Source organism: Phoca vitulina, unplaced genomic scaffold, assembly GCF_004348235.1.
Source record: "Phoca vitulina isolate PV1807 unplaced genomic scaffold, GSC_HSeal_1.0 scaffold13, whole genome shotgun sequence".
Lineage (NCBI taxonomy): Eukaryota > Metazoa > Chordata > Mammalia > Carnivora > Phocidae > Phoca > Phoca vitulina.
The window spans coordinates 20,109,742-20,126,798 of NW_022589716.1; the positions used below are offsets into that span (position 1 = coordinate 20,109,742).

At 40.9% G+C, this 17,057-nt stretch overlaps 1 protein-coding gene across 2 annotated transcripts in view; it reads left to right on the forward strand.

Moving 5' to 3' along the window:
- Window positions 1–17,057, forward strand: part of SYNPR (synaptoporin) — a 304,031-nt gene that overhangs the window by 188,218 nt on the left and 98,756 nt on the right. For both annotated transcript variants that reach the window (XM_032411681.1, XM_032411682.1), the window contains one exon: window positions 4,312–4,436. In XM_032411681.1, coding sequence (XP_032267572.1) covers window positions 4,312–4,436 — 125 coding nt within the window. The remainder of the gene's footprint in view (window positions 1–4,311; window positions 4,437–17,057) is intronic.

Sequence of the window (17,057 nt, forward strand, 5' to 3'; positions counted from 1 at the left end):
AAGGAAGGAAGGAAGGAAGGAAGGAAGGAAGGAAGGAAGGAAGGAAGGAAGGAAGGAAGGAAGGAAGGAAGGAAGAAGGAAGGAAGGAAGGAAGAAAGAAGGAGGAGGGAGGGAAGGAAGGAGGGAGGGAGAGAAGTAGGGAGGGAGGAGGGAGGACAAATTGATCACAAAGCATCCATTCTGCTTGGCTAGTGAACTTGCCCATATGTGCCTGTCAGACACTCAGAAGAAACATGGAGAACCTCAGGCCACTAAAGCACCATGGTGCGTTTCTGGGTAAAGAAGCCTGGAACATTTGACAGTTAACTCCCACCCAGGTGGCAAGGAATTGTTCTCCCTGCTATTGTAGAGCTAATTAGAAGAATGCTGACTCAGGGAGTCCAGAGACCAGGAATCTAGTTCCAACTCTGCTCTAGCTGAGTGGGGGCAAGTGAATTTTCCTCTGGAGTTCTTAGTTCCTTCAGTAGTGTAGTGGTGATAGTAATAGTAGCAGAGAAGCAGAAGGAGGAGGAGACACTTTAATGTTTGCTGAGGGCTGTGAACCTGATGCCTTACATATGTTCTCCCAGCTAAAGCACACAAAACTGTATGAGGTAAACACTATTCTTCTCAGCCTCTTTCATGATCTGATTGCCACATTGACCTCCCATTGACAAGCTTTCCTCCCTTGGGGTTTCACTGGAGCTGTTCCGTCTGCCCAGAGCACTTCCCTCCACTCCCCATGGCTTCCTGTCCTTCATCCTGAAGGTCTTAGCTTACATGTAACTTTCATCAGGTGTACCTCCCTGTCTAGAAGAGCTTCCCCCCCACAAAACATATAGCACAATGTGTAATTGTTTCACTTGTATGTTCTGTCTGACTCTGTCCCGCCATCCAGTGTTGAGCTCCATAGTGAGCAGGGGCCTTCTTTGTCTTTGTGTTTTCTCTTTTTTATTTTCCTGTTCCCTCCCAGCTGACGCCAAGTAAGTACACCACTGAACGTCTGCTGAATGAACCAGTGAATTAGTCCTGATTTAAGAGATGGAGGAACTGAGGTTTGGAGAAGTTAAATAACTTGCTCAGTGTCAGACAGCTAGGAATTGGACTCACACTCAGGTTCTGCCTGACTCCCACAACTGCTCTGCCTGACCACCTAGGGAGGAGCGGTTGGGCGGACTTCTGGGAGGGGAATCCGTGAGAGCATTTTCTGAGTTCCCTCCCACTCTACATTCCTCTTCAACACCAAGGGAATTTTGACCCACCAAAGAGCTTCTGGTCCCCTCTCCCCACTCTGTCTTGATGTATTCCAATTATAGACCTAGGCCCCTAGCTGATAGAATCTGAGGGAGTTGATTTCACTCTCCCAGATATGGAATCAACCATGCCTGTAATACGTTATTCACTCAGCAGGATCTGACTCTCCCAGTGTTGTACAAACATTATCTGTTTAATCCTCACCAAACCCATGTGAATTTGATATTGGTCACACAGTATGATTTCCCTTTAATCAGTAAGGACTGGGGGAAGGGAGAAAGTTAACCAGAAAGCCCATAGGTACCATATTTAACTCAAGTACAATGTCTTAATGTTTTCAGAGCTCGATAGAAGTTAAAAGAAAAACTAGTGGTGTGTGTGGTTTTAATAGTCTGACACCTTCCTTCTATGCATCTAACATTTTGAATAGTTAAATACATAATTACCATTCCATCTTAAGTTCATTACATGGTAGTATTAATAATACCTTACTGTATATAAAGCACTTTAATGTAAGATGAAAAGCCAAGGGTAGTTCCCTTATAGCTATTAAGCACTGAAATTAACAGGATTTATCTTTATGTCCCTTCAAATCTAACTTGCTACATTTTAATGTTTCAAGGAATTTTTTAAAATGCAACTGCTTAGAGCCATTATGCTATTCTGCTACATCTTTAATATGGGAATGCTAAGCTTCACACACACGCCCACATCATTGCTGTTAAGAGAAAATAATGTCACATATGTTAAGTGCTGGGCCCAATACCTGGCCTATAATAGGCACTTAATAATGACAAGAATAGACAATTCCTCCTAACCTTGACATGTACAAGTGCTGGTTACACCCTTAGGACTCTTGCCCCATAGAAGTATACATGTGTAAATACCACTAAATCTCTGCATGAATTGAGAGGGGCTGCACATAAATATGTATTCCATCTTATTTAATTCTCTCAGTGATTCAAGGAGTTACAGAGGACATTCCTGTCTTACAGATGAGGAAGCTTGAGCAGGATAAGAGCTGTCTCCATAGCCATACCACAGAGCTCAGGGCTCCATTACTCCACTCTTCTGGAAGAAGTCTTACCAAAGGCAGTATTCTGACAGGGAACAAAGGGCTGAGACATCCAGTATTATATAATACAACTTAGATTTAAACATTGAGCACTTAAACTCACTCCCTACTTATTCTTACCAATACTAAAAGCTGAAGAAAGAGAGCATTTGGTCGTGAGAAGTGAGCAGATGCACACCACAGGGATAAAAATCAGGTTCCCTTCAGTCTTGGTGTTCTGTGTGTATCAGCCCCAGATGGTGGAGTGGATTGGAGTAGCTTCTGAACGCCTCCTCAAATGCTATTGATGAGGCAAATTAGGAAGCAAAGCAAAGCAAAACAGATCAGTTTTTCTGGAGTGCTTGGATGCCAGTTCACTGGGGCTGATGGTTGCGTCAATTTAGCTAGAGAGTAAGTCTAAATTTCCTATTTTATGGCCTGGAACATCTAAGGAGCCATCCACATCCATTTAGAGTAATAACATTTGTTAACGTTTATTGAATACTTTTCCTCTGCCAAGATCTGTTCTAAATGCTTTATACACAGTAACACATATAAACACAGTTTTCTCTTACTATATCTACTATGTCTTTTGGTCAAGTTGTTTCCATTTTTAAAATACTGATTTTAAAAACTAGTAACTTAAAACTGCCACACACAGAAAAAAAAAATGGTCCCCAAAATATTCCTTTCCCTGTGAAGGTTTTATCATTAACCAGTCTTTCCTATTAAAGTTAGATGGCCAGTTGAGGCCAACAGCTCTAAGACTCTTCTATCGAGTAAGACTGAGGTGGCAGGTGTTATGGATAACACTCATTTTGTCTTCTGTGCTTTCTGAATAGGCTTGGTAACATTACCAGTTCCAGCAGCCTTCTTGTCCACAGCAACTGTCTGCTTTATATCACCAATAGCAAAATGACCCAGAAGAGTTATTATCAATGCTGTTTTACTGATGAGGAAACCAAGGCATGGGGAAATTAAGGAACCTTCCCAAGATCACATTCCAGAGCCCATGCACTTAACCCTTACACAATAATTCTGTTTGCTGTGCAAAGTGAGCTAGTGTTCCTAATGGGACCCCAAACTACCTCAAGAACCTGAATTCCAAAATGAAAATAAAATAAATGGGAGTATTACAACATGGGTTAGTGTTAAGTGCACTTGACTGACTTTCTTTGGAAATGAGCAGGAAATACTTTTGAATTTAGCCAAACTAAGCAGACAAAGTTTAGCATTTGCTTCCCATCTTACGCCATCCTTGGTCTCCCAGATGTATCTTCTTTCTTAAAGCCTTCCCTGATTTCCTGCTCCTCATTTTCAGTACCTAATTCCCACAGACCCATGTTCTACACCAGGATAGACTATGACATTAGTTGGTAACCAGCTGAACCTTTTAATAGTTGACAAAGAGCAACTAATACAGAGATGTAACAACTGGGGAGGCTTTGAGGCTGACATACTGAAATCAGATGCTCTGAAGTAGAGCCTTCTAGATACTCATCTACTCTCCCAAAGCTCTTTAGCTCTCAAATTCTGACTATGCCTTTAAAAAAAAAAAAAAAGAAAAAACTATATTACTCCAAAAGATAAAATATGTTTATTGCAGAAGACACAGATAAACCAAAAGAAGAAAGCAAGGAGACACCTCAAATTCTTCCCACCTGGAGACATCCGTCATTAATCCCTTAGTGTGTAACTTTCCAGATGTTTTGATATGAGATCGTATCTCTACCTTCTGAGGCATGACAGCTCTTTACACAGTCGAACACAGATATTTTGTCCTTGTGTTCAGTTTTCCTCCAAGCAAAGTTACCCCAGGTTGCCGGACTATTTTTCAGAGACCACCTCTACAGTCCCCATCATCCTCCTGGCTTTCATCTTCCTTCCTGAACCAAATATAATGCCACATTTCAGAAGAAACATAACCTCTCTCAACCCAGACAGTAAACTCCTATTTATATATTTCATTAGATTAGCATGATTCTAATGACTCTCTTCTTTCTTGTTTTTTTTGTTCTCCACAGCTTTTTGCAATCTTTGCATTTGCAACATGTGGTGGCTATTCTGGAGGCCTGCGGCTGAGTGTGGACTGTGCCAACAAGACGGAAAGTAACCTCAGCATTGACATAGCATTTGCCTACCCATTCAGGTAGGAGATGGCCATTCATGCTCACAGAGAGGGCATTTCTTTCTTATTTTAGAGGAGGGGGAGGGACAGAGGGAAAGGGAGGGAGAGAATCTTAAGCAAGCTCCACACCCAACATGGAGCCTGATGCTGGGCTCGATCTCACGACCGTGAGATCATGACCTGAGCCAAAATCAAGAGTCTGACAATTAACTGACTGGGCCACCCAGGTGCCCCTACCTGGTATTTTTTTTTTTAAGATTTTTATTTATTTGACAGAGAGAGAGAGAGCACAAGCAGGGGGAGCAGCAGAGGGAGAAGCAGACTCCCCGCTGAGCAGGGAGTCTGATGGGGACTTGATCCCAGGCCTCTGGGATCATGACCTGAGCTGAAGGTAGACACTTAACCGACTGAGCCACCCAGGCATCCCTGGTATTATTTTTTAAAACAACTTTCAGCCCGATGTTTGGCATCTCATTAATCTACTCTCTTGTTCACTTCAATTAAATATTTATTGAGTAATCACCTTGTGCCAGACATGGTGCTGGCTCTGGGATTACAGAGAAAAGTAGAAATTGACCCCTGAAAACTTTTCTTAAATAGGAAAGTACAGTATTTTCCAAAATCTTTCCCATGGAGCCCTAGGTATTTAATGTTTAATGAAGAAAAGAAGGAGGGAGGGAGAGAAGGGGTGAGGGATAAATTAAAAATTATATGGTCAAATAAATTTAAGAAATACTTCTTAGCACTCTGCTTTTCTAATGCACATTTTGAATCACCAAGAGAAATACAATGTTTCTCAAATATGCTTGACTGCAGACACATTTCCTCACTGAGCATCTCAGAGGATCTGTGTATCATGGAACACATCCTTATTATATTGATTTAGTGAACTTTCCCTAGTCCAAAACAAAAGTGCCTCAGCTCATAGCCAATGAATCATGGGAAGTGGCATTTATACCAATATACTGAATGGTTTTTAAGAGTAGAACTGATAGAAGTTGCAAACACCTCTGCTCAAGTAGATACTCTCTAAACTAAGTGTAAAACTCGGTAATATTGAGGATAGAATCCCTGGTAATTTGGTAATAAAAGCTACCTGCATGAGTAGAAATGAGGCTGATGGGGGTGGAGGGAGGGGTGCTTGACACTTCTAAAGTTCTGGATGCATTCCTTGGCTTTAATGGAGAATGGCCAAGCCAGTGCACACTCATTGATCAATATGTGGGATCTAGGATAGGAGATAAGAACTACCAATGGCTGGAATCTAGCACAGGAGATAAATGTCAATGGCTGGGCAGCAGGGGTAGGATGCTTAGTAACATTATTCATGAAATTGTAATGTCTGCATTACCTTCACAATGACTTCCTACCAAAAGATTGGTAGCAACAGATAATTTGAAGGTCAGTCCATTAAGATTTGAAGATCAACAAGTCACTAAACATTGCACCCAGGTCTCTCTGTCTCTCATACTGGAAGAGAGTAATCAAGAGACCTGTTTAGATAGGAAAACAGTGCCTGTTTTGTTTTGTTTTGTTTTTGGTGGTGAACAGAGTAATATTTAATTTCATGCAATCCTTGGCTAAGTGTACAATTTGAAAAGATACTTCAAGCAAACAGTTTCTGGTATTGGGCTTAATTTTCTTCCCAAGACATATTACCCAATAAAAGGCAGCTGAAGAAATTGGATACAAATGTTTATTGTCATCTATGAGGACAGTGGCCCACTTCTTTGAAATATTTTTAGTTGGGTTCTGAGACAAAGATAGTGCACTATTATTTTTTCAGTAGCAGACACTTGTCTTCCAAACACTACCTTGCTCAGAAGCTCTGTATCTAGAACAGATGGGAGTCCCTGAGAAAGCTGAAGCCAGTGAGGAAAGGGGCTTGAAGCACAGAGCTGGTCTTCCTTCGCCCTCTCCCTGCCAAACACATCGCCCACTCCCTGCTGCAGCCCCTCCAGTATCTCCTTAGAACCCTGGGTCTCCTACAAGCACTTTAAAAACCACTGTTCTAGAAGAAAATATGAAGCCATAGTTGGTTTTCTCTATTCATGGTATCTTAGCAAAATGGTGGGTCTCTTCCTTTGGAAGTCATACTAGCATGTACTTCAACCTCAGTTTCTGAAAAATAGAAGATTGCTCAGATTTGGGAAGTGATCTATGGCACCTCCAAAATAAATTTTGTATAAGACATAGTCTATACTTTGTCAGTCCATCCCAAATATATTCTCTAAATTTGGTGGTTAACCACACTTCTTTTCTCATGGGATACCCAAATAACAAAAACTAAATCATATTTATGAAGATTATGTCATGATCGTTGCATCAAATTGTTAATTTATTTCTCTATGGTGAAATTATGAATGAATCAAATATTCTTTTTATACTTTCTACATTTTCCAGATTTTCTATAATAAGATTTTATGACTTTTTATACCGTTAATCTACTGAAACAACATAGTATAGCTTGAACTATAAAGATGGACTGCCTGGGTTCAAATCCCCACTTTGATACTTACTAGTCATGTTTTATTGAGAAAGTTGCCTACCTCTTTGTTTTATCTGTAAAACAGAGACAGTGTTACATATTTCACAGTAGTATTGTATTAAGTGAATCATATATGGAAAATGCTTAAAACAAGGCCTGGCATTCAATAAGTTCTCTTTTAGTATAATATTTCTACTTCCATTATCAAGAAAGGAATTAAAAATAGAGAGCTAAAAAAGATGATTATTTTGGTTAATTAGCAAAAATACCCCCAAGACAACAAAACAACCCCTTTATTATGTTACATTTTACCCAGAATGGTAGCTTCCCCAACTCTCTCTCTCCCATATGCAAACATTAAAAAGTGCATACATATTTAACTGTCTCACATTTATTAACTTGGTTTTGGCTCTTATCTTTAATGCTTATTTAAGTTGTCATTGAAGGTATCATCAGGTCTGTATTTTTTCTCATTAAACTAATGGGAGAATGAAATCCTCCCAACGTGACAGAATGGAGAATGTTCAGTGGCATTAACATGGTACTGCTGGGGTTGTGTGGCCTGAGTGGGGTGGGGGCATGAGATTCTGAGTCTGTTCCTCATGATTTTTTTTTTTTACATTTTTTTTATTTTATTATGTTATGTTAATCACCATACATTACATCATTAGTTTTTGATGTAGTGTTCCATGATTCATTGTTTGCGTATAACACCCGAGCACTGGGTGTTATGTTCCTCAAGATTCTTGAAATGGAATTTGAGAAGCGGTCTTCTGTATTGAGGGAAAGGCAAGCTGGGGTGCTCAGCTGGGCACTGGCTGCATAAGCCCTATTCTCCCCTTTATAACCATAGCCACTTGCTCTGATTCTGCCACTCCTGTTTGGAATGGTGCAGGTGTATGTTGATGCCAGGAAATCTGTGAAATTTGGGCCATTACCTAGTAATGCTAGCTCTGTTGGTGGAAAAGCATTCTTTCTCTAAGATCCATACCCTAGAGCAGTGGTGATAAACTGTTCTTTTTACCATAAGGGCCAATTTGGGGAAAATAAAAATGTTAAGGGCTGCAATGTTTTATTCCTTGTGTTCAGGAAATGCTGCATTTGCAATTACATTTAAGCATTTGTTTATGGTTTCACTCTTTTTGGCTAACGTTTCAGAAACTTTATAACTACAGTATCTCATCATAATGTTGTGCATTAAAATAAATTTTGTGTGTGATGAGACCTGGTGGTTCTATGGGGCAGGGAGGGCTGAGAAGATTTGAGGGTGGTGTAGCCAAAGGGTTAATGGGGTATCTTTCGCCAAACATCTGGCTTCAAATCTAAGCTCTGCCACCTAGCGGATGGACAAGTTATAATCTCCCTGGGCCTAGGTTTCCTTATTGTAAGAAGGAAATAATAGTACTTTCCTCTTAGCATGGTTGTGACCTTTCAGTTAAGTCATACAAGTTATTTATGTAACACAGAGTTTGGCACACATGAAGAGTTCACTGAATTGTAGTGTCCTTGTTGTGGATACGATTAATAGTTTTTGTTTTTTTTAAGAGATTTATTTATTTATTTGAGAGAGAGAGCGCGCATGTACAAGTGAGGGTAGAGGCAGAGGGAGAGAGAAAATCCTCAAGCAGGCTTCCTGCTGAGCATGGACCCCCGATGAAGGGCTCAACTTTAGGACCCTGAGATTGTGACCTGAGCTGAAATCAAGAGTCAGTCACTTAACTGATTGAGCCACCCAGATGCCCTTGATTAATAGAATGTAATGCAAGGAACTGGCATAGCTGTAGACCAAGGATAAGGACAGCCGTGTTTGGAGATTCCTGCAGTGAAGACAAGAACTGTCATTTGTAGGGAGTATCTGCAGAGATCACAGAAAACATGTACAGTGGCTGCTGGCATGGAATGAGTTAAATGAAAAAATTAGTGAATGACAAATTACTCCATCCCCACCCCACTGTGTAGATTAGAGCACTTATGTTGCAACACTTCCCCAAAAGATGAGTGGTGGTGGGGACTTAGGAGGATGCCTTAGTTGGATTCTCACAGAAGCACCCCCTGACACAAGGATTTGTAGTGTCTGGGCATGTGATCCCTGACAGCACCAGTAAGGCATGGGGAAAGGGAAGAAAACCATTAAAGAGTAGATTAATGAGCAAGGTACCACCATGATCAATTGGGGCAACTGAGACTTCTAGGAAAACACAGATAATATGCTTCAGAGTAATTCTATCAGGCAAGTGATGAAGCTGGGATAATTATCTACCAACTCCTATTGGCCATATTGGTCAAAAACTACTACTGCAGCTTCTGTTAACTCCCTGGCACTGCATGCAGACCAAGCATACACTTGCAGCCCAACAAAGCCTTCAAGCAGAGATCTCAGATGCTTGCATTCGAAAACCATTAGAGAAACCCAGAGAGATGTGGATGGGTGACGGATGGCCTCTAATAGGGTGAGGAGATTCTTTAATCATCTTTGCTACTTCTGTGAATTACCCCATATCACTTAGTCATTTTCTCAATAAGTATTTATTAAGCACCTACAGTGTACAAGGCCCTGTGCTGTGGAGGCACATGGTATATATTGGTGAAGTGGACATAGCCCCTTCCCTCTTAAAATTTACAATTATACAGGGATGGGAGGAAGACATTAAAGATGTGGACAAAGAATACACACACACACACACACACACACACAGAAAGAGAGAGAGAGAGAGAGTAGTGGTAATTTCCAGGAAGAAGGTGAACATTGCATAGAGAAGTAAAATAAGTGTTGGTGGAGTGGAGAGAGTTAAAGGACACCTATATAGAAAGAATGATCCAGAAGGCCCTCCCTGAAGAGATAGCATTTAAGCCAGTAAAAAGAGAAGAGGAAAGAATGTTCTAAGCCAATGGAACAGCATGGACAATGCTGACAGGAAATTAAGAAGATAAAAGAGATTGCAGGAGGAGCTGTGTTGTGTTAGATTAGCTGGTTGGGAGCAACCTCCCTGAGAAGTGACATTGGAGTGCGGATCTGCAAGAATTGAGAGAGGGAGAGCGAGTGACAGAGCTTGCCTCAAAGCCCCAAGGGGCATATTCCTGGGAGAGGGAGGAGCAAGCGTAGAGGCCTGATGTCTGAGCTTGGGGAGGGTCTGAAGATCAGCAAGGAGACCAGCCTTGCTGGGTTGGAGTGAGGCTGAGGGAGGGAGGCAGGAGATGAACTTGAAGAAGCAGACAGAAGCTGGATCACATAGGGTCTCGTGGGATAATATGAGGAATTTGGATATTATACAGGGTGAGATGGGAAGTCTTTGGAGGTTTTGAGCAGCAGAATCATGCAACATTATGTTTTTGAAAGATCTTGCTTGTGGCTATAAAATAGATAGTCTTAAGGGGGCATGGGGCAGTAGTGGAGTCAGGGAGGCCAGTTAGGAGACAGCGGCAGCCATCCAGGGGAGGGTTGGTGGTGACTTGGACAGGGGTAGAGGTGGTCAGAGGGTGCTGTGTGGTAGGTAGCACTTCATATTCACATCGTCATCCATGCCTCACCTCCTATGGGAATTTGCATCTACAACCCAACCCTGTTGGTCATCTTTTCCCAGCTTTCTCCATCACTTTTGCCAGTGATGTTAGGTAGCATTTGGTCAGCATGGAGGCCAACTTTGGCTTATAGGCACCTCTTAGTGCCATGAGTTTTTCAACACTGCATGAGGACGTCAACCAGAATGGTCACACACACGTAGGCAACCAGCTGACCTAATTTAAATGGAAACTTACAGGATTCCATTGAGATATGTTTGCACCCACATTTCAGAAAGCCATAAGAAATTTATGAAGTGGACAATAATTCTACTAGTTGTAAACAAGTCATTGCCAGTATCAGTCAAGGTCCAGTCAGAAAAAGAGAGCTCATCCCTGATGGCTCAATTTTTAAAAGGTAAGATAGGGAACTAGGTAGACAGGGGTTGCATTATGGGAAGGGGGACCAAGAGGCAATCCAGAGGTTAGTAACTGTGCGACAACACCCCCGCCCCTAGGGCTAGAACAGGAGATGGCAAAGTAAGGCTCTTGAGCCAAATCCAGCCAGCCCACTGCCTTTTTTGCATGGTGTGTGAGCTGAGAATGGTTTATATATTTTTTAATGATTACATTATATAAGTACCTACAAAATATCCTCAGTTTTGCATATTGGCAGGTGTTTACTGACCCCCCCGAGCAAGAGGCATAAAGGGAAGAAGGGATCTTATTAGAGCAGAGGATGGGGCCTGTGTGGCAGAAGCTGGGACTATGGAAGGAGGAGGCATCCAGAAGGAGCATGAAACATAAAAGAGATGCAGCCACCGCGAGAGATACTGCCCAAAACAGCAAGAGAAAGAGAGGGAGAGATACCCTGGCTTCTCCCTTACTGCCACCCTCTAGTCTCCCACTGGAGCTTCCCATTGGTTGAACCTAACTGGAAGCCAATTGGTAAGGAAATCAAGCTCCCGAAATGCAGAAAAGAATGTGGAAGGAGGAGGGAACTGAGAACAAATAGGCAATGACCAGCACAGAGTTCCCATTTGAACCTGTTTTCCTTATCTATAAAATGAGAAAATTGAATTGAAATTTTCTTTTTTTTTTTAAAGATTTTTATTTATTTATTTGACACAGAGAGAGAAATGAAGAGCACAAGCAGGGGGAGCAGCAGACAGAGGGAGAGGGAGAAGCAGGCTCCCCACTGAACAGGGATCCCGATGCAGGGCTTGATGCCAGGACACTGAGATCATGACCTGAGCCGAGGGCAGACGCTTAACTGACTGAGCCACCCAGGCGCCCCCTGAGTTAAAACTTTCTTAAGAGAGAATTAGACCCCTAATTCTACGAAGATGGAAATACATTGCTTTCCTTCTTAGGGCAACAGTTGTACTTGATCTTGGCCAGGAACCCTGATCATGCCACCGACACTGCTTTAGAGAGAGCAGAAGGAAATATGAAGATTCAATGAAATTACTTTATACAAGTCTCTTTCTTTCAGCTTCACAGGGCTTGCCTAATATTTGTTCTATTTAGGTAAAATCTGAACAGGATTTTCAAGACCAGGATTGGGGGGCACTTACTGAGAATGATTGTAGGTTATGTGATCAAGGCTGTTGTTTCTGTGGAGCTCCCTGAGGGAGTTGACAAGTGGCAGAGATTAAATTAGCGTATGCTGAGTGAGCCTTTTATGTTGTTCTTGGTCTCACTGTGTGTAATTTTACAGAGCAGGCATGAGGGAGTGTGGTGAGCAGAACTCATTACCTGGGAGAAGCTCTACACCTTGAAAGGATGCAAGCATTGCTTTTCTTCAGTTATAAAAATAAGTTCTAGTTCTTTCTTTTGTCTGTTTTCCTTCCTAGAATTAGAGAGACAGAAAGACAAAGACAGAGACCAAGTTGCCTAGAAAAGAGCAAAGGAATTCAGCTATAGGAACAGCTAGGAATGTCCGAAGGAAACATCCCACTCATATCTATCTGTATGTCCCATCCCTTGAAAATGTTAGGTGCTGTTCCAAGGTCCCATTAACCTCCACCTCTGCTTCCTTCTTTTCTGGAAACAGAGAAATGTTAGAACATTCTCTGCATCCCCTAGAGCTATCAAGCTGGTGGCCAGAAGTCACACAATAGACTTTATGAGGTCAAGCTGCTGTCAGTTGAGTGGTGGGGGACCTGTGTTCCCTCTCCTTTCCCAGCCCCACCTATCCCGGAAAGAATGGCATTTTGTGAGCCATGAAATGAATTGAATTGTCAGGGGGCCACAAGGTCAAACAAAGAGGAGGCAAGTGCTCAAGCTGCCTGCTTGCCAGATGCTCTGCAGTCCGAACAGGAAGGTAAACGCCTCAGGGCTGAGTGTGTGTAACAGCGATGACAACCGTAAGGCTGAGATTCACATTCCTGATTCCCCTTCTAGGACCCAGCTATGGGAGTGCAGAGCCAGGACATGACTCAGGACTTGAGAATCTCTCCTGGTGTGAGGTTCAGGGACCCCTACCTGTGTCTGTATCATGTAGAAAGCTTGGTAAAAATAGAGATTCCAAGATCTTGCTGCAGACCTACTACTCAGCATTAGTGCCAGGTGGGCCCATGTGATTCTTAGACACACGGAAGGTGGAGGATTGGGGACCTAGGGAGAAATAAGTAGAGCTTCAATTTGCAATTGCCTGATATTTTGCGTTTTAACGTTGATGGATTTTTCTTAAAAAAATTTGAGATTACACTTTGGTTTAAGCAAACACTTGCCTTATTTGTTACGCTTAGCGTGATAAAATAGAAAAAGAAAGTTACCATGAATAAGCAAATGGATATTTCTATTTTTTGTTATTTCCAAATGTGACAAAGAAGCAAATAGTAATTTAAACTGTGTAGTAATGGGTGAACTGTAGCAATTTCACTGTCACCCCATTATGTGCTTTTGAGCATGTCCCCCCCCAGCCCCTGCCAAAAAGACTGAAGCACAAGTTGCCTCTCCCCACTAGACCAAGTGGAAATGAGGGTAGAAATCAGAAAGTAGGATGGATGTGTTAATTTTTTCATCTTATATATATGTATGTGTGTATATGTATGTGTGTGTGTGTATGTGTGTGTGTATAATTATTGGTATGGTCATTATCCCCTGGATTGTCAAACAACACTGTTAACGAAAGCTGAGCCAGAGTATTTTTATTCCCCTTTTTACATATCAGCACGCAGAGACTTAAATCTTTTTCAAGATCATGCAGCTAGTAAATGCCAAACCTGGAAACCTGTCTAAATCTTTTGATGCCCATGAGTGTTTTAACAGAGTTATTTACAGCCACCCCAAACTCTCTTCTAACAGGGATGATGATCATGATGATGGTGATGATGATTCTCATCATCATCATGATCAGCACCATTATGATCAAATAAAAGCCAGATAATTTTACCAGATAAGAGGAACTGTGCAAAACATGTCCCATATATTATGTTCTAACATCCCTGGGAAATAACATCTCTATGAGACAGTGACTCTGAACTTTACTTGACAGGCGCAAAAACAGGCTCACTGAGGTTGAATGACTTGCCCAAGGTCATACAGCTGATAAGTGGCAATACTGGGATTTGAATATCTAGGTTTGGCTTACCTCAAAGGCTCTTCACCATTGCACTGTAAGGAACAGTAGTGATGTCCTTAGGTTGACAAACCCCCACAATCACAGTGACTCCTTCCCTCCCTCCCAGATCTATAGCCTGTTCCCCACAGACAGGCGGGCTGGGCAGGCAAGAGGAATTTAGGGAATGGTTCTCAGAGACACTGTATTCCTTGGGGCTCAGAATTACTGGCATTTGCCTTCCAGTTGATTTCCCACGTCCAGGAATAAACTGTGAAGGAAAACAACTCCAGGCTGGTGCTGTAATGATCACCATTTTTCCTTTTTTACAGCTGGCTAGAATCTGAAATAAATGAGCTGTTGCTGATACAGTTTGTAGAACTTTTCACTTTTTATTTTGTAAGATTCTGTGCTGAAGTAGTAGCTGTCACTTGGAGGCTAGGTGTTAAGGAGTCAAATAAATGACATGGTTTTCTAACAAAGTTATTCCAGAGGGTTTAGTGCTATGGCAGATCCTCATGTCCCTGGCAAAAAGGTGGATTTGGAAGGAAGCAGGAGTTGGTGAGCTGAGAGTTCCCAGCTACTAATCAGGGAGCCTGAACATCTTTGATTACAATGAAGGATTTGTAGTTGTAATGCTCCTTAAGCCCAGCACTGAGATATCATAAATAAGTGGAAAGTGCAGAGAGTCACTTGCAGAGTTGGGACTTCGTCTGAGATGCACTTGATTAGCTCTTGGAATCTTTAAAAATTAGCTGAGAATTATGTTCAACAGCCTCCACATTCATACTTTATTTTAGCATACCTACCAAGGGTTTCATTTTTCCATCCTTTCTTCCTCTATCTTACATCCCATCATCCAAAACTGTCTCATTTTCTGTTGTTTATAACTACATTTTAAAATATAATTTACTTTATTAGAAAAGGAACACATTTTATTTTCTGTCCTGAAAAATCCCACTGTACAGAAGTGAATGAAGTAGAATATCAGAATCTCCTTTAATGTAACTTCTCAGAGGTAATCACTATCAAGAGTTCTGATGGATAGCATTGCAAGCTTTTTCTTTGCATGCACTCATTTTTTATGCAGGTTGATTCTAAGTGTAAATATTATTTTGCAAATTAATTCTTATTTTTTTAAATTGCTTTTTTAATTCCATGTCAGCCCTTATGGGTCTACCACATTCTTTGGCCTCATTGTTATACCATAATTTATTGCACAACTGTACTAAAATTTATTAAGCCAATCACCTACTGATGGATATTTAGGCTGTTCCAGTTTTTCACAATTATAAGTAATGCTACATTTTATGACTTCATGTGTAAGGTAAGTTCCTGGGGCAAAGGTATACAAAACTTAATTTTTTATAGATTTTGCCAAATACCTCTTCAGTAAAGAATTTATATGCCCACCAAGAGGATATGAAGGTGCCTGGTTCTTCACATTCTTCCCAATATGGAATACAATAAATGTGCTTCTTTAATCATTGGAGAAGATAAACACATTGTTATATAACTATTAGACATTTATATTCCTGGCAAAATTTTTGGAGAATGCCATGTCCATCTTTCTTTACACCTGATCCCTGGCAAAAATATCTTATCACTTGCCCCATCCCAGTTGCTTCATTAAATCAGCATTCTTCAGTGAACTCCTATGAGATTTATTAATCGATACAATAAGTGTTCAGTATGGTGCCAGGCATCGGGCCTGTCAATGAAGGAAATCAAAAAGAAAAAGAGATTCTCTTTTCATGGAGCATAGTCTTTTAAAAGAAATACTCAACATTGATGAAACTGAAACACAGAAAGTTTATATGTCTCATTCAAGACCCACAGCAAGTTCTCAACTATACAGAAATTTGTACTAATTTCCCTGAAATCCTTACCTAATATTACCATCACACAGAGTCATAGTGCAGATAATTAGAATTAAGGCCCTATTAATCTTTACTAATGATAAGGAGGTCTGTAACGAATTGCCTAAATTAACAAATTAATACTTACACAGCATGATAGAACTTTTTAAGAATTCATGTATCAAATTAATTTACGTCATGGTGCTCACCTAACAAACCCTCATAAAATGTTGGCATTAAAAACAGTCTGCCCAATAGTTGCAAAGAGAACTTGTTTGCTAACCCCTCTTCCCTCACAGATACAAGAATATGAAAGAGTTTGTCTTCGGGGTTAATTTTCAAGAATTTATTCTTATTTACCTCTAGGTTGAGTTTATTGCTTGTCAAAATGAGAAGGGACTGGTCTCTCCCGTCTTTTTGCAAGTCACCACAAGCAATTGTTAGGACAGAATAAATGCTATGGATAATGAACCATTAAATATGATTTTTTTTGTCACTTTAAGCCATCATCTTAGACTGACATGAACTTTACCATTTCCAAACCTGAAACTACTACTCTGATTACCATGGTCTTTAGAGATGGGATTTGGTCCCTCTGCAAAATGAATGTTCTCTAAAGAATGATAAAGTTTGTTGTTTCCTTTATGCAGATAAAAAAATAAAGCATAAATATCCCATATTGGAGCACACAGTGCCATAGAAGAAAATGAATATAAATGCCTTATGTTGTGCAAGACTAAATGAAAATGTAATATGAATTACTTTCTAGCTCGAGCTCATCGCTAGTGCCCAGATGACTGTTTCTGTAGTTTTAAAAATCACTTCAATTTTCAACCAAATGCCACTAGCCAAATAAACAGTGTGTCTCTAGCACTTTTTAAAATGCTTTCTGGAAGAGAAACATAGACAGTATGAAAAAAAAAAGCAAAGCACACTCAGCTCTTCTTTCAGTCTTACTGTGCATCACCAGAAGTCTTCAGAGACTTGCTGAACTTTTGAACTTGTCCATTTACTCATTTGATCAGTAATTGGGTGCCAAGTATGTAACCAGATGATTATAGGGTGCTTGCCCTCTGCTACAGATCTAAACCATGTGCAGCCATGTTTGGGTCCTAGAGGCCCCACCCATTTTGGCTAATTTTATGAGGGTAGGCACCAAATTATTAGTTGGTCAACAGTCTATGAATGGTTGCTGGGACAAAGAGAGGCTCATTCATTCATTTAGCACATTT